Below are 22716 nucleotides of genomic sequence, written 5' to 3'. Positions count from 1 at the left end.
CAATCAGCACTGGTACAGGTAGGTTCTTTACCACTGCCGAAAGGTTCACCCTCTGAGCGGGTACTTGTCAGGTTTCCGGTGAACGCAGGTAATGGGTGTGTATACTTTACTTTCCCCCCGTGGGCCTAGGATATTCGCCTGGATCAGACTAACTGTGCTGCCGGAGTCAAGGAGGGTGCGGAACGCAATCACCTTCACGTTGACTTCTGGGGCTCCGATGGGCGGGTCCTGGTGCACGATGCAGCCTGTCAGCCATGTCCGCGCGAGGATCACAGGGTCCTCAGTGGGCATCGACTCATCATGTGCAGAAGGAACCGCCGGCCTGTTTACTGAACGCTACCCTCCAACGTGTGTCACTCCTGAACCACGCTTTGGGAGATCGGTATAGATGTGTATATATATAGAGCAGTTCTCTGGAGTGACGAATCACACTTCTCCATCTGCCAATCTGATGGACGAACTTGGGTTTGGCAGTTGCCAGGAGAACGGTACTTTTCTGACTGCATTGTGCCAAGTGTAAAGTTTGGTGGAGGGGGGATTATAGTGTGGGGGTGTTGTTCAGGAGCTGACCCCTTAGTTCCAGTGAAAGGAACTCTGAATGCTTCAGCATATTTAGACATTTTGGACAATTACATGCTTCCAACTTTGTGGGAACAGTTTGGAGATGGCCCCTTCCTCTTCAAACATGACTGTGCACCAGTGCACAAAACAAGATCCATAAAGACATAGATGACGGAGTCTGGTGTGGATGAACTTGACTGGCCCCCTGGAACACCTTTGGGATGAATTAAAGCAGAGACTGAGAGGCCTTTTCGTCCAACATCAGTATGTGAATAATTGTCAAAAATTCCCATAATCACACTCCTAAACCTTGTGGACACTCTTGCCAGAAGAGTTGAAATTATTATAGCTGCAAAGGGTGAACTGACATCATATTGAACCCTATGGATTAGGAATGGGATGTTCCTGGATCAACATCTTTGCTGACCTCTCTATTGAAGTTTAGGCTTACAATCAGCATTTGGTGCTTGTATATCAGTGTCATTCATCTATCATTTTCTGATTTTGGGCTTTACTCATGGGTAAGGTTAGGTTTAGGTGTAGAGATATGGTTAAGATTAAATTCACATCAAACTCAGCAAAATCAAGACGTGCATTTATGCTTACTCCTGCTACTGTAGCTCTAACTTCCTTTTTACTTAGGAAGCTCATTGGAACAATTTCCTCTCCATCTCTTTTGTCAGATGACCAATGTTCTGATTAGCCAGCATATTTTTCTCCCTTATATTTGGTTTTGTTTTTAAACCATCACCCTGGTTGTGTCCAGGTCAGTGTGTGGTGGAGTAACTGATGGAGACCAACGTGGACGATATTGACCTGAAGGCCTCTGTATTCAGCCAAGCAAACCCTCTTTATGACAACACCATGAAGCTGACTGACCATGATGACTTCCAGCACAGCAGTAAGGCAAAATGGCATTACACATATTTAAATGTTTAAAATGTTTTTATCTAAACATGAGTCTCATATACAAACATATAAAGAATATATATAAATATAATTTTTCTGAACATAATTGTTTTCAGAAAATGACTATGTTTATTTAAAAAATAATAAATACATTTAAAAAAAAATTATAAAATAATTTTTCATTCTTATCAACTTTTTTTTGCAAGTTTAAGAGTTCTGCATTGCAATAGTGTTTGTACTGTATGTGTGTTATAGAACTAAATTCAAAAAAGCCAGCGACAAACCTTTGCTGCATTTCTGTTCTCGTACTGTTTTTGCTGCTGCTGACTGGACTGGTTTCTTTGTTGGCATATAAAGGTGAGATGGACCAGAAATAAAATCACATTTAAAAAGATATTCTTTTCTGTATATACAAACGATTCAACCAATTGCCATTTGTTTAAAACAAAATCAATGCAAGCAAACTTTAGCACATTTTAGATATTTTAGATATATTTGAAATAATCTGAAGATCTGAAGAGCTTCTGAGGATGTCAAACATTATTAGGTCATAAATTTGAAAATTAAGAGAATGAAGTTCTGTTATGATTTATTCACCCCTCAAGTTGTTCCAAATATGTATGATTTTCTTTCAGCTGCTGAACACAAAAGAGGATATTTTGAAGAAAGATGGTAGCCTTTGACTACCAAGATTCTTCAAAATATATTTTACATTCTTTAATTTTAATTGTTCCTTTAAAGTAACACATTCTAACGTTGCACTGACGTATCTCCTACCTCTCACTGTAGTGTTAGTAGAGTATTAGTAGACTGGTAGAGTTAGGATTAGAAAAGTTATAGTAAGTGTAGAACATCTGTTGGAAGATGATCACAATAAAAAGTTAGCAGATATTAATCAGACAGTCTACTAATACTCTAATGAATGTTAGTTGGTGTAGGTGCAAAGTTATCGTCAACAAAATGTTCAAAAGAGACCATCAAAATAAAGTAGGTATTTAATGTCATTCTCTACATATGCTTCATCTAATAGGATATTTATGTGAACCTGAGAAAAATGTTATACATAAATCAATAAAAATCACAAAACACCAGCTGATTAAAGGACATTAAGCAAACATAACAAATAAAAGGAAACATAGTGAAAAGCTAAAATATCTTTTATTAACATTTTATTTTATTTAAATTATTAATATTAGCATATGTTTCTGTGGCCACTGTACATTCAATTTTATACAATCGTGTAAGCTAACACCTTTTTCCTGATTGATTTCTGTTTTTCCACAATTGAATCTGCTTTATGCATACGATGTGTATTGCATGTAGTCATTACTCTGGAGGCTTTGGTTCATCTTCACTATACATCAGCTGATGCCAAAATAGCGGCACTCATGTCTGCTGAAGGAATCAACCTGGGCAGCTCCAATTCAGATCAGGTACACACACACACACACACACACACACACATGTCCAAGATACAGAACTCATGCACACATGGAGTATACGCAGAGAATGGCATGTTTAGAGGGAACTGAAGATTCTTGCAGCACCTGAGTGTGACAAGTTCTTGAGTCAAATTTAAAGAACCAGTTTATAGTATTTGTGAAATGTTTTTCAGTCAGTTTTTGGTGCTTGTAAATCAGTCATTTATCTATCATTGCCTCTGATTTTAGGGATTTCTCATGATCAAGGTCATGTTTATGTGTAGAATTGTCAAGACTAAAGGATTTAAATGTTGTTTCAGGGTCAACAAAATATGTTAACCTACGAACACATATAACTCAGCAAAATCAGGATGTGCGAAGTTTCTGTGTGTGTGTGTGTGTGTGTGTGTTAAACAGTGTCTCTCCGATATGTGTGGGAACAATGGGACTCTAGAGAATCTAAGGACTCAGCTAAACCAGCTCAACATTAGTGCACAAAGAGGTACACAAATGCATTGTGTTTCCATTTCATAATGATTTTTATACTGTATAAACTGTTTTATATCCCCTTACACAAACCTTTCTGCAGTTTTACATTTTCAAACAATTCCATTCTGCATGAGTTTTGATAATGTTACAAATTTTTCTCTTGCTACCTGCGATCCACACAATGTCAAACATTTCAGGTTTAAGCATAAATAAGTACACACACACACACACACACACACACTCAAATAGTACATATATTGAACAGACACCATTTTTGGAATATGACATGATTTCAGTTGTTAAATGGATCATGAAATGCATTTTTTGATTGTTAAATTATGCATCTTAGTTAGCAAGGTTTTGTTTCTCATGTTTGCTGAAACCTATAAAACATTTATTATAAGTTCTTGTTCAACTGCTATAATTAAAATAAAAAAGGCAACCTTCAGAGTAATTGGGAAATTAGATATAAATGTGAATGTTTGGTAACACTTTTCTTGCATAATCATGACATGACTCATGAAGGAGGTTTTATGCATGTTCATGAAAACTGTCATTATGTGTTATTCACTCAGTTATGTCATTTTTAATGCAAAGATTGCATTATTTGACCTAACCCTAACTTAGCCCTTACCCTAGCCCGTAATAAAATATTGTCATCTTTGCATTAAAAATAATAAAACTGTGCAAATTACATGTAATGGAAGTTGTCATACACATGCACAAAACCTCACAAATTCATCACATGTGTTCATTCCCTTCAAGTGTATCCGCATGTTTTTGTTTGTCAGTTTAAATTTTTTATTTCATGACTGTTTTAAAGCATTTTGTCATGTCCCACAGAATTGAGCTCACTATTTTTCTTTCTATTTTATAGCCATAGTTTGTCCGCCTGGTCCACCTGGCAAACCTGGATTAAACGGTAACTATACTTCTATGCCTGAAAAACATAGTCAGTCAGTAACCCCCAACCTCTCTATTGCAGAAGCTGTCCCCAGTTTAAGGGGTAAAAAAATTCAGCAGAGCACAGTGACCAGAATAGGGTCAATCTCTCCCTGCTGGTCAAAAGAGATTTAAAAAATCAGCTAAAGTTGAAATTTTACCTTTGATGTCTTAGATTCTTCATCCCAAATAGCATTTCAGCCATGAAAACTCTCTGAACATTTTAACATGGTGATGGATATGGTAATGTTAATTTATTTGGTCATGGCGGAAAAGATCTGCTACACTGCTACTGCTGAATAGCTTCTGTTGGTAATGCTTTAGTTGTAGATCATTATCAAAAAGAGGAACTTTCTACTGCCAATGCATTTGGCCATTCTGTGCTGTGAGTATTCAAGACATACTGCTGCTGCACAAATAGCATAATGAATAAGCCATAGCGGATGCATAGAGGTGGAGCTGGGGAAATTGGAGGCTTTCAGAGAAACTCTGAAAGCTTGCTGCAAAAATCTTAGGTAAATGCTAGCCAGCCATATAAATGCAAGGCTGTGAGCTCATTGGCTGCATATGCAACATGAACCAATCAGCTTGTGCCAAATCATTTAACTCTCTGAACATCATAATTTACATTAACATCAGTTCAGTTTGCTCCATCTAGAGTTTCATGACCGAACAATACACCAGTCAGTATTTATAATCCAGGTGTGTGTATCAGGTCCTCCTGGAGTGCCAGGGATGGCGGGACAGAAAGGACAGGCTGGCTCACCAGGTTTGTTTATTTTTTCTATATTTCTGTATGAATTTGTGCGGATGTGTAGCACAGTGATCTGTGTTCATTTTCCATAAATTTGAACATCATGTATTGGCTTAGCAAATAATTGCTAAAGAATATGCTGCAAAACAAACCAATGTTAATAGAAAATATGAATGTTCTCTCTTTCAGGTCAGGTAGGTAAGCCTGGAGCTCCAGGTGATAAAGGACAGAAAGGAGACCAAGGACTAGCAGGTGAAAGGGGCCCGACTGGCATGATGGGTGCACCTGGTAATGGTCTTTTCACATCTTCCCAACAACTCTTACCCCATCTGGAACAGTACGACATGTCTCGCTATGACTTCTCTCTCCAGGCATTCCTGGCTTGAAGGGGGATACAGGACAGAGAGGATTAACAGGTGCTCCTTTATGATGATCAAAGGCCATCTGAATAATTCATACTATAATAAAACACAACATATGTGTTGTGGAAATACTTTGCACTTGTAAGAGTTTTGGTATTGCTTGAATGAAATCCTGTCTGGTATTTTCTCTGTGCACACAAGGTTTACCTGGGACTGATGGTCGTCAAGGTGCAGTGGGAAAGACTGGTATCCAAGGAATACCAGGTCTCCATGGGCCACCAGGTATCATCAAAAAGATTTGATAGCATGTCTAGAGGAGATCATTTTATGAACAATTGTTTAAATGTCTGGATTTAGCATTGTTTTCCCAAACAACAAAAAAGTATTCAGCGTAATATTTTCTTAATGGATACAAAAATTAATAAACAGCTTGAATATTCAATTTATACATGTGAGCAGGAATTAAACACCCCTCCTTTGCTGCTTAAGTCTTTTAATGTGACTTCTTTTTCTCATGTTTTTTAACCCTTTTCTCTTCTGTGTAGACCAACGGTTTCATGTGATTAGACAAAGTGCCAGATGGTACTTGGGGGCATTTAATCCCTGCTCATGTAGAAATTGAATATTTAGATGGTTTATTATTATTTTTCTCCACCATGAACGAAAAATTATTTGTGAAAAAGAAAGAAAAAAAGTACAGATTTCTTTATGAGAAATGTATTTTGAATGCAGATATTGTGAATTGTTATGGAAGGATTTTCCAGACAAATGGAATTTCAAATTGTATTTTCAATTGCACTTTCAATATGTGGACGAATAAATAGCGACATAATCTAAATTCAACTCCAAATCTTGCATTATTTTTTGCATTTTCACGAATACACAGTCACTGACACAAATGAAAAAGCAAAGTCCAACTGTATTTTCGATGTCTTACGAGCTATGAGCCTGACATATTTGAATACCAATATTAATTGCAACATATGCTTTTTATCTGCGTTGTGCATCTTACACCATGTGGAGCGATTATATCCTGCTAACAGCAGGAGCAACGATACACACAATAGGTCAATATTCACTATTAACCAAACTCTATTTTGCTGTGGCATGTTCTGTGACAGCTAAGATATACTATACCTCTAATAATAAACTCTGGTCAGTACAAGACTTGTGTTCTAAGTTGGACACTGTTTCACACATTGTAGTTAAAAGTTTTTATCCATTAACTTTATCATGTATACACTAAAATCTATCTTCCTCAGGTCCTAAAGGAGACCCAGGTGCCAGAGGTGAGAGAGGTGAACGGGGGCCTTCAGGTCCTAGTGGTAAGAAAAAAACCCAGATCATTGACTTAATCTGTCAAACAAGGATATCTCAGTTAAGCTTATTAACATAGCCAGTTTAAGGAATATTGCCATAAAATATGTTATGCTTAGGTCTTATGGATACCACCATACAGGTTACCAGTAATCAACAGAACATACAGGTGCATCTACATAAACAAGAATGTTGTGGAAAAGTTCATTTATTTCTGTAACTCAGCTCAAATTGTGAAACTTGTGTATTAAATAAATTCAGTACACACAGACTAAACTAGTTTAAGTCTTTGGTTTTTTTAATTGTGATGAACAAACACCTACTAATTCACACATCTAAACAAATTAGAATATGGAGACATGCCACTCAGCTAATTAACTTGAGACACCTGCAGAAGATTTCTGAGACTTCATAATGGTCTCTCAGTTTGGTTCACTAGGTTTCACAATCAAGAGAAAGACTGCTGATCTGACAGCTGTCCAGAAGACAATCACTGACACCCTTCACAGGGAGGGTAAGCCACAAACAGTCATTGTCAAAGAAAGTGGCTGTTCACAGAGTGCTGTATCCAAGCATGTTAACAGAGAGTTGATTGGAAGGGAAAAGTGTGGAAAAAAAGATGCACAACCAACTGAGAGAACTGTAGCCTTATGAGGAATCACACGCAAAATAGATGTAAGAATTTGAGTGAACTTCACAAGGAATGGACTGAGGCTGTGGTCAAGGCACCAAGAGTCACCACACACAGATGTGTTGAGGAATCTGGCTACAAAGAAGAACTGAACTGTTGCCCAGTGGTCCAAAGGCCTCTTTTCAGATGAGAGCAAGTTTTGTATTTCATTTGGAAACCAAGGGCCTAGAGTCTGGAGGAATCATGGAGAAGCTCATAGCCCAAGTTGCTTGAAGTCCAGTGTTAAGTTTCCACAGTCTGTGATGATTTGGTTTGCAATGTCATCTGCTGGTCGTTTGCACCCATTTACCAAACAATTTTGGAGCACTTCATGCTTCATTCTGCTGACCAGCTTTTTGAAGATGCTGATTTCATTTACCAGTAGGATTTGGCACCTGCCCATAACGCGAAAAACACCAAAAAGTTGGTTAAATGTGCTTGACTGGCCAGCAAACTCACCAGACCTGAACCCCATAGAGAATCTATAGGGTATTGTCAAGAAGAAAATGAAAAACAAGAGACCAAAAGATGTAGATGAGCTGAAGGCCACTGTCAAAGAAACCTGGGCTTCCAAACCACCTCAGCAGTGCCACAAACTGATCACCTCCATAACACGCCGAATTGAGGCAGTAATTATAACAAATTATAACAAAAGGAGCTTATTTTTTATTGGTCTTATGAAGTGTTGTAATTTGTTTACATTGTAAATTGGTTGGTTTTGTGAAATGTGACCCCAAATCACCACAATTAAAAGAACCAAAGACTTAAACTGCTTCCGTCGGTGTGCATTTAATTTCTAATTAATTGAAATTAATCTGTATGCGTTCAAACTTTGTTATTAGATTTTCAATTATAATTATTGTTTTGATTGATAATAAATATATATTGTTTTACAAACAGTATTTACTTCCAAAGTATCTACAAAACGTTTATTTAAGATATTTAATGGCACAAACCTGGCAGGCTTCAGCAAATTCAGAAATCAGTCTTTCCTCACTAGTATACATTGTATTATCAGGATATCAGGCAGAGTGGCGTACCCTCACTTCCTGAAATTTGACAATTCCTCATTCATTCGTGCCCTGACCTGTACTTTGTTGATCTTTTAGGTCTTTCTGGTCTGCAAGGACCACCTGGTGAAAAAGGTTCACCTGGACCAAAGGGAGACACTAGTGTTGGCCTTCCAGGTACTTCAGGAGTGCTAAGGACACACGCACTACAGTACACAACTTTTATTATCTGAACAGATTTTTAAATCACTAGGCATCATACACTTGCTAATTTTGCACTGTAAATAAACATGAAACATCATACACTTCACAACGTGGGATCATACACTACTAGACTTTAAAGTTGTTCTGATCATAACAGACTCATGCAGAAACGTGTGACTTGTTGCTTTGAGAGGCATGACAAATGCAAACAAATGTGTTCTAAAATTATCTGAAAATATCAAACATATTTGATATCCTTCAATTGGATGGAAGCAAAGTCTGAAGCTTAGTCTGTGACTATAATACACTACCAGATTTTGTCTAGTGTCAACTTGTTCAGGCAGTACAATTGGTGCAAAAAAATGTAATAGTTTATTTTAGGCATGAGTGATATATTGCATTCGTTTTTAATTATTAGCAAATAATTGTTTTTAGGGCGCCCAGGACCACAGGGACAAAAGGGAAGTCAAGGACTGACAGGTAGTTTAAAAACACACATAAACAGATGATAAAGATTTAGTTTATACATAGTTTATAGCTGTCATCTGAGATTGATGTTTAATTTAGGTGTTCCTGGACTTCGGGGTACAAATGGAGAAAAGGGCAGTAAAGGTGATCAAGGTGAGTTTGTCAGACAGTCATTATTGACAAGAAATCAGTATTTAACATGTTTCTTGTATTTCCTTCATCTTATCCTTATGTCTGTCTTCTAGGCCTGAGGGGAACTCAAGGTATGTTTTTAGTGCATTGTGGGCATATCTGTATTATCTTAGTGCATAGAATGTGCATAGAAAGCATGTGTGTCAGACTTGTGTGTCTAGTGTTTTTTTTATTGGTCTCATATATGCCTTAGTGTTTCCTTATGTCCATATTTGTTTTTCCTGTTTCTGTTCTTGTTTAGTTCCGCTAGTTCAACCTGTGTGTGATTAATTTCCTCATTAAGTTTTATTATTTCAGCCCTTTGTTTTCCTGTGTTCAGCATCTGGTGTCTGTTGTCATCCTTGCATGCTACATGTGTTTCTGCTCGCTTATTTGTAATTCATTCTGCGTTCTCCACTCCCTCACAGTGGCGTATCATGACAGAAATTCAGACCAAGTGTATCATGAAGTGGGTTTTTATTTATTTATTTAGCATTTTTTCTTCATGAATGTTTTCACCCACCCCAAATACCTCCTCCACCTGCTTGAGGGGAGGTAGAAATCGCTTGAGAACCATACAAGACGAATCTTGGCTTATCTGTCCAACCACTCAGGTGAGTTTGAACACTGCATGGAGAGCACCATCGTCCGAACATGGTCCTTAAACGTATTTCGCTGCCTTTGTGGATCCAAAGCCCAGCTCAACATCTCCCTCTTGCTCTGTCAGGCTCTTATATCCCATTGTCTCCTACTTGGACCTCTTTTGCTCTGGCTCCTCCACAGTCTTTTCAGATCCATGCCACCACGTCGGTTACAGCATCTATCTGCTCTTTTAGTTTTTAAGCCCTGTATTTTCCTGTCGTCATCCTTGTGTACATGTGTGTTCCTGCCTACCTGTATTACCCCTTAAAGACTGTCTATTCGTCTCCTTGTCTCTCCGCTTCCTCACAGTAGCATATTGTGACAGTGTGATTATTAACCTGTTTGTGAAAAAATTATTTGTACGATGGTCTTAAACAGGTCTTAAGGGAGAGAAGGGTGATGTAGGACCCCTGAGTAGCGCCCCTGGTAATTATTCTATCAATACTTATGCATAGTACTGTGTGTTACTGTTAACATTTATTCAATCAAATTCAATATGAAGATTATTGTATTGTTTCGCAGGTTCTGCTTAAATAACAAGCCACTTTAGAATGACATAGCAAAGCCCAATCGTGCATCTAAACAAATATTAATATAGGCTTGTACATCCACCATTTTAGAACGGCTTGAACACTCGAGCGCAAGCTGACTGTGAGCCTGCAACAGCAAGTTATACACATGTATGCATGTATGACATGTATATCTCAGAATAGTCATTGATTATTATGATGACTGATCAAACTGATCGTTCCAAAATAGCAGATGTCAAATGTATCTATACATATCTATGGTATTCTTTGTGGTTACAAGAACCAACCGGATTTTAACATTCTGATTGCAAGACATGATTTTTCTTTCCCCTATCATACTGTATACCCGCTTTGTTCACCCGCATCCCGACACGACCGTTGCCACTAAATTTAGGCTTCCTGAATCTCACATTTACAAAATTGCATTTGTTATTTTATTTGTTTTGTCCAGAATCTTGAATTTGTTGACCGCAAAACCTAAAAACACAAAATCCATGTAACATTTTGCTGTTAACACAGTAGGAAAATATAGCAGGAAAACATAATATCACAGAGAAAATAAAAAATGTACATAAAAAATGTACTTTCTTATTTTATTCATCTTGTCATGTTACAGTTCGTTTAACATTAACACAATAGTACAAAGAGTTACAGAGAGAAAAAAAGGTTGTATTTGTCTTTTAATTAATTAATTGTCGTTTCAAATTCTAGACTACGAAAAATATATACAAAACTAAGTTGAACGTCCTTCGAGAACAGCGCATCCACACTTCATTTTTATTCTGCTTTGTCACTCATTGACAACCTGCCTTTTCTGTCCAAAGTCCATATATTTATTACCAGTAATGCAGCCATTACTCTGGAAATGCTGTAAATGCTATTTAAATTATATAAATGCTCATTTATATTTTTGTATTCGCAGTGGTATTCATTCACAGCGCCAAATACTTTTATATTTAGTCCCAACAGGTTATTGATTTTATTTTTATTTTTTTCTGTAACACTAAGGCTTCATTATTTAACATTAGTAAATTAATTAGTTAACATAAACTCCTAATTAAAAATTCTTCTAAACTTTCATTAATCTTAGGTAATTCAAATATTTAATATCACGTTGCTAAAATCAAAGTAATTGTGATATATTTTTGTTATAAGAAAAAAGGTAAAAACTGTTATACTGTATTATGGCAACATTTTTTTACAACTACATTTCAATAATAATAGTACTGTATACAGTGATAAAAGCATTAGCAATTAATATCAACATGAACATTTCATTCTGGCATATGCCTACAGTCCACAGACCCACATCATCTACTAGGAAGACTAGACTGATAGAACCAGAGGCTGCTAGGTAGGACCCAACAAGACACACTTGGCAGGCCTACTAAGGAAACCAGTCTCTCTGTATTAATAAATACTTGTAATAATAAACACTGGTCAATGCAATACTCAGTTCTAGGTTTGACACTGTTTGACTTATTGTAGTTGAATATTTTTATCCATTAACTTTATCACGTATACTCTTAAATCTATCTTCCTCAGGTCCTAAAGGAGACCCAGGTGCCAGAGGTGAGAGAGGTGAACGGGGGCCTTCAGGTCCTAGTGGTAAGAAAAAAACCCAGATCATTGAACTAATTTTTCACCGTCTCAAACAATCCTATCTTTCCTCACTAGTATACATTGCATTATCAGGATACATTTGTTTTGAGGCAGTGATGTACCCTCACAGCCTGAAATTTGATGTTTTTCTATTTGTGTCCTAAATTGTATTTGGTTGATCTTTTAGGACCTCCTGGTCTACAAGGACCACCTGGAGTAAAAGGTTCACCTGGACCAAAGGGAAACACTGGTGTTGGCCTTCCAGGTACTGCACGAGTGCTCATAAAAGTACATGCACATAAAAGAGATATATGGCATTATGCCATTTATTTATGGGCAAAAATTGTTTTTAGGGCCACCAGGTCAACGGGGAGAAAAGGGAAGTCAAGGATTGTCAGGTACTTAAAACAAACAAACAAACAACAACAAAAAAAACCCCAAACACATTAGACAACAGATGATAAACATTGAGTATCTGAGTTTGATGTCACATGTAGGTGTTCCTGGACTTCGAGGTCCAAATGGAGAAAAGGGCAGTAGAGGTGATCAAGGTGAGTTTTTAAAAAAGATTATTATTGACAAGAAATCAGCTTCCAACTATGCATGTTTTTCCTTCATCTTATACTTATGTCTGTTTTCTAGGCCTGATGGGAACTCAAGGTATGTTTTGGTGCATTTTCGGCATATCTGTAATATCACTGTAATCGATAATTAACCTGTTTGTGAGTAAATTAATTGCATTTAAATGCATGACGGTCTTAAACAGGTCTTAAGGGAGAGAAAGGTGGTGTAGGACCCCCGAGTAGCACCCCTGGTAATTATTTTATAAATACTTATGCATACTACTGTGTGTCACTGTTAACTAGTGTTGTAGCCAAGACCACGTAAACCTAGACCAAGTCGAAACCAAGACCAGAGTGTGTTGAGACAAAGACGAGACCAAGACCAAGGTAGGGTAAGACCAAGAAGAAACCAGCACTCCTCAATTTAATTTGAAAGATTCACATTTACTGTTAAATACCTTGCAGGGGTGAATTTTATTATTTATTATTTTAAATTTTATTTATTTATTTTATAATTTTAAATTGGCAAACAAATACATTTAAGCTAAAAACAACTTAACCATCTCTATTCAGCACTTATTTTCTATGCTTTATGATGAGACTAGCATATTATTGTTTAGTTGTAAGCAAAACATTCAACATTTTAAATGCAGAAAATTATAAAGATAAATGCGGTAAATTATAAAGATATAGAATGATTTTAGAAGGATTGTGGGACTGGCGTAATGATGCTGAAACTTTGATAACAACAATAAATAAAATTAAATAAATGATTAAAAGATTGAAAAATTGGTGCAATAACTCTCCTAGCTTGAAGGAGACCAAAATCTAGAAGCATAGTCTGCTTCAAAGTAGAATCAAGTGGATGTATTCCGAGTATACAGAGGAATTTTACTACAACACTACTGTTACTGCTTTCAATCAAATTTCAAAATGACGATTCTTGTATTGTTTTTGCAGGTTCTGCTTGAATAACAGCCATTTTAGCATGACATATTAATGCCTGAACATGCACCTAAACAAACATTTACATTGGCGTGTACTACAGCCAACCAATTCTCCCTTTTTATGACTTTCAACTAAGCACAATGAAATGTACTACTGCAGCATTTCGACATATATTAATGGAGGAAGTCCAGCAGTGTGTCTCATATGTGTATCTGTGGTTCGATTATTGGGAAATTCCAGCTGCGGAAGAGTTGAGGATGTCTAGGCTGTTGTTACCATAGCATACATACCTATATGCCTCATTAGACTATTTCTATAGACTGTGATACTAAGCTATTCACCATTTTTAGAACAGTCTGTGAACACTCGAGTGCAAATTGACTGTGTGTCTACAACAGCAACTTTGATATATTCAATGATTATTATAGTGAATTACGTTGAGTTGACCATTCTAAAATGGCAGATGTGTCAACATATCTGGAACGGTCGAATGTGGAATCTATACATATTCTGGGTGGTTGCAAGGTTAATTATTGGCACAAGTCATAAGAACCAAACATATGTCATTGTGATAACAAGATTTTTTTTTCTTATTTTATTGTCCATCAGAGATGTATGTTAACTGTATGTTAAGTAGTAAAGTAAAGTAAAATCACACACCTCGTCCTCAAGAAGCCTCACTATTTTGGTTCTCTTAATTTGTTTAGTCTGAACAAAACTACTATTAGTTTGCTTTGCTTTGATAAATACCTAATATTAAACACTGGTCAATGCAACACTTGTGTTCTAGGTTTGACACTGTTTGACATATTGGAGTGGAATATTTTTATCCATAAACTTTTATCATGTATACACTAAAATCTTCCTCAGGTCCTAAAGGAGACCCAGGTGCCAAAGGTCAGAGAGGAGAGCAGGGGCCTTCAGGTCCTAGTGGTAAGAAAACCTAATTTTCCAATGTGTCAGACAAGTCTGTCTTTTTATTAAGGTTACTAAAGAGCCCCTATGGAGTATTTTTGAAAATTTACTTTCATGCAGTGTGTCAGACAGCTCTAAGTGAAACATCCTGCAAAGTTTTCAAACTGAAAGTGCACGGTCTATAAAGTTGTTGTGTCTCAAAAGAAATAGTCGACAGTGAATCACTGAGAGAAGTCATTTGTACAAGTCAATGGATCTTAAGCCATTTCATGTTGAGATCAACATGACACGTAGCATATAGCCACTGGGTACAGCTTTTTGAGCATTAAAAATTCCCTGTAACAGCTGTACACAAAGCAGCACTGCGCACAATGACAATCCCTTCATTAAATGCAATTGAACAATGAACGCATAGAGTGTCACACAAAGGAGGGGTTTGGAAAAAGATTAATAATGTGAATCACAGACAGTATTTACTTCCAAGTGTCTACAAAGCTCTTAGTTAAGAGATGTGATGCCACTAACCTGGCATGCTTAAGCAAAATTAGAGATTAGAATAACCTGTATTTGGTTGATCTTTTAGGACCTCGTGGTCCGATGGGACCTTCTGGTCTCCAAGGACCACCTGGACTAAAAGGTTCACCTGGACCAAAGGGAGACACCGGTGTTGGCCTTCGAGGTACTGTACGAGTGCTAAGGACACATGCACATAAGAGTGATATATGGCATTATGCCATTTATATATGGGCAAATTGTTGTTTTTAGGGGTCCCAGGACAACAGGGACAAAAGGGAAGTCAAGGATCTGCAGGTAATTTAAAAAACAAACACACAAATAAACACTGAATTTATATAATATAGCTGTCATCTGAGTTGATGTCACATGTAGGTGTTCCTGGACTTCGAGGTCCAAATGGAGAAAAGGGCAGTAAAGGTGATCAAGGTGAGTTTGTTAAAAGAATTTGTTATTATTGACAAGAAATCAGCATCCAACTCTGCATGTTTCTTCATCTATTATTACTCTACTATTACTCTATTTTCTTCATCCTATACTTGTGTCTGTTTTTTAGGCCTCAGGGGATCTCAAGGTATGTTTTGGAAATGTAATATCACTGAGTGCACAGCATCTATGTGATTATTAACTTGTTTGTGAGTAAATTAATTGTATCTAAATGTCCTTAATGTCCAAACAGGTCTGAAAGGAGCAAAGGGTGATGTAGGACCCCTGAGTAGACCCTCTGGTAATTAATCCAGATACTTATGCATACTACTATGTGTCACTGTTTACGTCTATTCAATCAAATAATTCCAATACCAAGATTGTTGTTTGAGGAAGAGTCAGAGACGTTTGGATACATTCACATGCTCTTTATTAAGAATGGTCTAAAAGGCAGGGGTTCAGTGACAGTAGGAGAGAAGCAAAGGGGTGAGTTCTTGTTTGTGTCATTCAGCTTGGCCATTAGATTGGGGATGATAGCCAGAGGTTAGGCTTACGTTGATATTGAGTTGAGTGCAAAACGCATGCCATACCCTTGACGTGAGCTGAGCGCCTCAGTTGGATATGATGTCCTCTGGTAGTCAGTAGAAGCAGAAGACCTGGTTCATAATGCCTCTGCGTCTTCCAGGCAGTGGGCAGTTTGGGAAGGGGCATGAACAAGCCTTCCACAGTGAGAATGGTAGTGAAATTATTAGAGGATGGTAGGTCCGTGACAAAATCTACTGCAATGTGCGACCTTTGGGGAATGGGTAGTGGTTAGTGGCATGTTGTTGATGCGATGACTTGGTGACATTGCAGGTAAGACATTGTTGGACAAACCTCACAACATCTGCATGAAAAGTGGGCCGCCAGAATTTGTTTGTGGCGAGTTGGAGGTTAGAAGGTTGCTGTTATAGCGGGATGTCCTGCACTGGGAGTGTCGTTGATCCAATGTAGAAGATGGGTATGAAGATGTTGTGGCACAAAGGTGTGTGTCAGTGAGCAATTAGATGGTGGTGGCTCAGTGTTTAGTGCCTCTGTGTTTTCTGTGATAATGTCCCACTGTACTGGTGCTATGATAATAGTTTGTGGATGGGTTTGTGGGTGGGAGAGCTTAATGTCTGGTTAAACTGTCTGGAGAGTGCGTCTGTCTTGCTATTCTTAGAGCCTGGTATATAGGTGACTTTGAAATCAAATCTGGCAAAGAATAAGGACCATCTGGCTTGTTTGGGGTTCAGTCTTTTAGCAGATCTGATATACTCTAGATTTCTGAGAACTGTGAGTACAGTGAATGGTACTTTCTCCCTCATCAACCATCATCATCCATGGTCACCCCATCGGGACCAATAATGTAGCTTAAGAATGAAACTTGGGTCTGGTGGAACTCACACTTCTTCAATTTGGCATACAGTTGATTCTAAATGAAGTGTTGGAGGACCTCTCTGACATGTTCTACATGGGATGAGAAGTCTGGTGAATATATGAGGATGTTGCCAATGTAGACAATGAGATGTCGGTTCAACATGTCTCTGAAGATCTCATTGATGAAGGTCTCGAACACAAAATGACTATTGGAAAGGCCGAACGGCATGGCCAAATATTCTTAGTGGCCAGTGCTGGTAGAGAAAGCTATTTTCCAATCATCTCCCTTGTGAATTTTCATCAAGTTGTAGGCGTTGCACAAAATGAGTTTGGAGAAGTAGGGTGGCTGGCACAAGGGATAAGGGATATTGGTACTTCACCATCATGTTGTTCAAACTACAGTAGTCTATACATGGATGAAGGCCTCCATCTTTCTTCTTCACAAAGAAGAAACCAGTTGAGGCGGGTGAGGTGGAAGGACAGATGAAGCCTTTAGCCAATTCCACCTCTATGTAGGATTTCATGGTCTCAGATTCAGATTGAGACAAGATGCGAACCCTGGTGGGTATAGTGTCTGGAATACATCTCCAACATGGCGGTAGCTCAGTCCTGCACTCTCCCAGACAACAATGAAGACACAAAAGCCACCTTGCTATCATCAGTGTAGTACAAGTGGGGTTTGTTAAGTAATAAACAGTGAGCATTGTAGAGGAAAACCCTTACACGGGATTGCTATCAAACTCACGCTGGGGTTGATCAGTGCGGAGGGTACAGCTGCCACGGCCATGTTGGTAGAAAGAGGTGTGAGCGCTTGCATTGTGCAAACTAGTCAATCAGCATGGTTAGCCTTAGCAGCTGCAGCTGCTGGTGAGTGGTGAGCATGACAGCTTGGGATGAGACTTTGGAAAACAGATAGTAGAGCGTCAGAGACGTTCAGATCCATTCGCAAGCTCTTAATTAAGAATGGTTTAACAGGCAGAGCTTCCACAACAGAATCAGTTATAGAAGAGACAGAGGCAGAATCGTAAACATTACCAGGCTAGGGTCGAGGCAAGCAGCGAGTAAACAGGGTCGAGGGATCCAGGCAAGGTGTCAAAAGGCAGGCAGCAAACAATCAGATAAACGAGAGACAGTTTAAGATCAACACGGGAAACAAACAGTAGATAGAAACGCCAACAGCGTGTCTCATACATGTGTATTTTTTTCATTAGCTGTGATTCGTTTAGTGGGAGGTTCCAGCCGCGGAAGAGTGGAGGTGCTTCATGAGAATGCCTGGGGAACGGTGTGTGATGACAGCTTTGACACTGTGGACGGTACGGTGGTGTGCAAGATGCTGGGTTTCCAGAGGGCCACTCAGGTGTTCACGGAAGGTGCAGGTGATGTATCCATCTACGGTTAAGAGTCTTTGGTTAATGGTTCAGGGGTTTACAGGCTATGGTTTCCAGAAATACTCTCATGATGGACTGCTGTGTATCTGCTGTAGGAACTGGACGTATCTGGCTGGACGAGATGAGATGTACCGGAAATGAGATGAGCATTTTTGACTGTCCACATGGAGGATTCGGAGTTCATAACTGTGGCCACAGTGAAGATGCGGGAGTTAGCTGTGTCTGAATAAAAGAAAAAAACATCTCACACCAAAAATTTTGCTTCTTGACTTTTAGCCAGCTAGTGCTTTTTAGTGCACGTATACCGTCAGTTCTCCTCAAACATATGCAGTTATCAAATTATGAAATTACTGCATAGTAAAACCAAACTTATTGTTGTCAGATGTTCTGCTTGAGAAGTATGCGTGGTGTCATTAAGGCAGCAACATCTATGCATTTCTGAGTTGGATTTATGTGTGCCAATATTTTTGGCCTATGCACTATATAAATGTATAATCACCACAATAAATTCATCCATGTGTACTGTGCTATCCTAAAACTGTCCTGACATATAACACTCAGACACAGCAAAATAAATAGCTTAATTTTAAAATGTCATGTTTTGATTTCTTAAATTGTCTATTATTTTGGCCAGTGACAACAAAAATAATGAGAGAGACATGTTACATGATTTCTATTTTCATGTAGATTTGTGTCCGGAAAAAAAAACAAAAAAACATTTAAAAGCATATTTTTAAAAAATCACATTACTAGCCAATCAAAAATCTGACATCTGGACAACGTTGGAATAAAATATTGATGAAATTTTTCAAAACTTGGTATGGGCCATGAATTATGTGAGTTTCTCCAGATAAATAACACAATGGTATGGACATCGTCACACTTTAAGTTGGCACAGAGCCAGTTCTGTGCAGGATTGTGGCATATTTTGAAAATTCAGTGATTACTTTGTGAATGATGTCGAGTAGACCATTATTATATAGCAGACAGCTTATGTGTGGTGGCCTATAGAAACAGTGGCTAGTGAGGCATCTACATATATTAATGGTCACTAGCATATTTCTAGCATGATTAACATACTATTAGATAAATAAAAATAATTGAAATGTTAGAGTAGAAGCTTAAATAAGTCTGAATCGCTTAGAAATTGAAGAGTTTGAAAAGTCTTTGCTCATTTGAACATCCTGTGAATGTACAGGAATCTTATGGGTTTTTGGTGGTTCTGATAGTTATATACATGTGTGATATATATATATATATATATATATATATATATATATATATATATATATATATATATATATATATATATATAATTATAATTAATACTCGACTGAAATGTTGTAAAAACACGGTAAGTGATTAAAGAGAATAAAAAGTAATATGAGCTAGGGAATTTGGAAAACATGTTCTTTGCATGTCAAAGCAGATTTGCTGAGCTTATTCACTGTAGTGTTTACAGCCAGAAAAAATCTGGAAAAGACATGGAGAGCACCAAACAGACAATAAATACTGTTTGTCCAGTCATAAAACATCCTTCTCAACAGCTTGTGTAAACTGAACTCTTAATAAAAATATTTTTTGTTACATACAAATATTACACAAAATTGCATGAAAGAAGCAATACACCTGGCAAAGACATGGAGAGCACCAAACAGATAATAAATACTGCTGGTGCGGTCACACTGTCAAGAGTATAATGCACAATAAATCAGAGAAATATACTAAATGAACTGAAGAGCAGACACCATTAGCATGTGACGTACACAACCACCTGTAAGTCGCAAAACTCTATACACTCATTTACGCTTCTGAACAAAAAAATAAAGTAATCTCAAATGCATTTTTTAGACAAATACGATTAACTTAAAAAACAAAAATAAAACAATATCTTCCAACACTGTTTGACTGATAGACCAGGGACATTTTCACATACCATCTTTATCAACAGCTTGAGTGAACTGAGAAAATGCCAGGCTGACTCCACACATTATCCACCTTCTTTCCCGTAGGTGTCTCTGTTTTTCAAACTTTTAACAATGAACAAGTAGGATATTTTATACAGATATTTCTATATACTAAAAACAAGCGTTCTTCACACAATTCACACTTCATTTCTTGTTACACACACACACAGGTAAGGCTTTAATCCCTTTTTTGGCCATGCATGCATGTAGATGCTCTGGTGCTGGGCTCTTTGTGCTTGCAGTAGAAAAGCACCGTTTCTGTTTGGTTTGATGTGCACGTGAGGAAATTCTGCGACGGCATAAATAAACTTCTTGTTAAGAAAAAATGACAGAAGTAGCAGTTATGAGCGGGGCGGCAAATCCTAGGCTCCACCTGTAAGTAAAATTCACTAAATTAAATGTAAAAATAACACAGAGCATAGTCTTTACTCATATTAAAGTTAGTAAACTTTAAAAAAAGTGAAGAACAATGAATGATTCTCTTGTTTTCTTTTCTTGTTTGTATAACTTTACATGACGATAACATTGATTTATTATGTTGTTAATGATAATTATATATATACAGTATGTATAATGATTTAAAACTGTAACAATCATAATATTTATATGAAAAATATTACAGTTGAGACTGTTTTTTAAATGTAATTTATTCCTGTGATGTCAAAACATACATAGCCTTTAATACTATCAGTATTATTCATGTGCTATTATTATTTTATATTAAATTATTATTATTATTATTACTTATTATCAATGTTTAATACAGTTGTACTGCTTAATATTTCTGTGAATCAATAGTTTTCAAATAGAAACAAAGAAAATAATTCCCTTTATAGAGTAGCTTAGTTGGACTACTAACTAGGCTACTTAAATTAAATGAGTTTATCCAAAACAGATTCTCCCGCTCAACTTCCACTTCCAAGAAACACAGATAATCAGCACTAGAGGGAGCTTTTACTCAATCTATGTTTAATTTCACAAAATGTAAGACTGCATTTGATATAGACATTACAGTAGTTTCTCTGTCTTCTTCACGAAATAGCATTCATTGTGAAATAACAGCAGGTCACAACAAAGATATTTGGCCTGCAGATATGAGCAAGCTCATCCGTTCTGATCATATTTATTTCTACAAGATGAGACAGAACATAACTCTACTGCTCTGTCTATTCTGTGATGTACTGACGGGAATGGCATGACTAACGCAGGGAGTTGATTAGTAGGCTATTTAGGTTTCAAATGAGTATCATTTGGTCAATTTTCTTAAATGAGTGAGATTATTAAATAGATCAAACTCAGTACGGCTGAGAGCATTACGACTTTGATTGACATCCCGCCGTCATTAGTCACCGTCACAGTATATATTCGTGTTTTCATATGGTAATCTGGGTTGTGCTTGTACTGTAAATCCAGCACAGAGCCAGCTAGCTGCTCTTTTGTTAATGTAGGCATGTCTGAAGGGTGTGCCGTGTTTGTTCTGAAAGCATTAATACTGGGAGGAGCTGTTCTCAATTGAGGTCCGTAGAACTGTGAAAAAGGAGTGTGATCGTACCTTAACGAATTTTGCCTTTATGGTCGTGCCGTGCATGCGTACGTGTGTGTGTGTGTGTGTGTGTGTGTGTCGCAGCAGGTCACTGCAGTGTGACCGAAGTCCTGAGCCAACAACCATATGCTCTGCATCAACAAGTAAAAATAGTAGCACATAGTGTTTCTCACTGCAGCTTACCAAAAGGTACACCGAGCCTTAACCCTTGCTCACCCCGTGACCCCATGACCTCTCCACAGACCATCCTGAGTATTTGGGGAAGTTTGTGCACGCATTCATACGCGTAAATGTTTTAATGCGTTTCTCTGTCTGTGTGCAAACAGTGTTAATATTTTGACACAGTATTATTCAAAATAAATCATGTTAAACCATTTAGTAGATTTGAATTGAAACATGAGGATTATAAAGAAGAGTTTTTCGGTATTCGCTGTGTTGCAATGCAGAGCTGCAAGAACAAGCTAGATTTGTACAGATGTTATAGAGCGGAAACGAAATGCACTGAGAGAAAAAAGGAGATTTTTTTTTTATGTTTCATGACTTTAGTTTGCTTAAGCGCTCAAAGGTGTGTCTTCAGGCGTTTCTTAAATGTTGTTCAGGTGGAAAGTGAAGGTTCTGGAAAGTGACTATCAGCATTGGAATTTAAAACCTTTTGCTTTAGCGACTGCAGCACGCGCAAGAGCAAGAGTTTGTGTAAAATGTTCCCCATGATTAGATAACTATCCAAACTGTATTTCGTCCCTCGCTGAAAGCAAGAAAATCTCACGGTGCGGATTTTTGATTGGTGCATTTGCTAGGGACCTACAAAGTGCACAATTGAAAATACTTCATACTAATTTCACAGCATAACTCATATTTCATTTTTTTAATACAATACTTAGATTTAACAAAAAAAGCACTTATTTCCACAGTATTTATTTATACAGTTATGTAGGTATGAATGCGGTGCTAAAATTAAAGAGCGGATATTCAATGACTTTCTCTCAGAGATGAAAGGACAGAT

At 37.5% G+C, this 22716-nt stretch overlaps 1 protein-coding gene across 4 annotated transcripts; it reads left to right on the top strand.

The window, feature by feature from the left end:
* The first annotated feature begins 1302 nt into the window (after positions 1–1302).
* On the top strand, positions 1303–18795 carry LOC122351913 (macrophage receptor MARCO-like). 4 transcript variants are annotated; one of them, XM_043249327.1, is made up of 29 exons: positions 1303–1462; positions 1726–1827; positions 2794–2903; positions 3309–3393; positions 4258–4302; positions 5038–5091; positions 5266–5364; positions 5448–5492; positions 5640–5720; positions 6701–6763; positions 8535–8612; positions 9075–9119; positions 9207–9260; positions 9353–9370; positions 10299–10346; positions 11996–12058; positions 12240–12317; positions 12406–12450; positions 12550–12603; positions 12695–12712; positions 12819–12866; positions 14434–14496; positions 15062–15157; positions 15244–15288; positions 15367–15420; positions 15548–15565; positions 15671–15718; positions 18027–18191; positions 18299–18795. In XM_043249327.1, the coding sequence occupies exons 1-29, from the start codon at positions 1351–1353 to the stop codon at positions 18427–18429; spliced, it is 1965 nt and encodes a 654-aa protein (XP_043105262.1). In that variant the 5' UTR covers positions 1303–1350; the 3' UTR covers positions 18430–18795. The 4 variants fall into 4 exon arrangements, with proteins under 4 accessions (XP_043105262.1, XP_043105263.1, XP_043105264.1 ...); XM_043249328.1 differs by lacking the exons at positions 9075–9119; positions 9207–9260; positions 9353–9370; ... (1 more) ...; positions 11996–12058; positions 12240–12317; XM_043249329.1 differs by lacking the exons at positions 9353–9370; positions 10299–10346; positions 11996–12058; ... (1 more) ...; positions 12406–12450; positions 12550–12603.
* The last annotated feature ends 3921 nt before the right edge of the window (positions 18796–22716 follow it).

Source organism: Puntigrus tetrazona, chromosome 9 (genome assembly GCF_018831695.1).
Source record: "Puntigrus tetrazona isolate hp1 chromosome 9, ASM1883169v1, whole genome shotgun sequence".
NCBI lineage: Eukaryota > Metazoa > Chordata > Actinopteri > Cypriniformes > Cyprinidae > Puntigrus > Puntigrus tetrazona.
Note: the sequence above shows the minus strand (reverse complement) of the source record. Positions and strands in the feature narration are given on the sequence as shown.

Bases quoted from the DNA above. Each gene is read 5' to 3' on its own strand.
- LOC122351913 (XM_043249327.1), top strand. From the start codon at position 1,351: ATGGAGACCAACGTGGACGATATTGACCTGAAGGCCTCTGTATTCAGC. The intron at 1,828-2,793 runs GTGAGATGGACC...TATTGCATGTAG, and splicing joins TTCTTTGTTGGCATATAAAG to TCATTACTCTGGAGGCTTTG. The intron at 15,158-15,243 runs GTACTGTACGAG...TGTTGTTTTTAG, and splicing joins CACCGGTGTTGGCCTTCGAG to GGGTCCCAGGACAACAGGGA.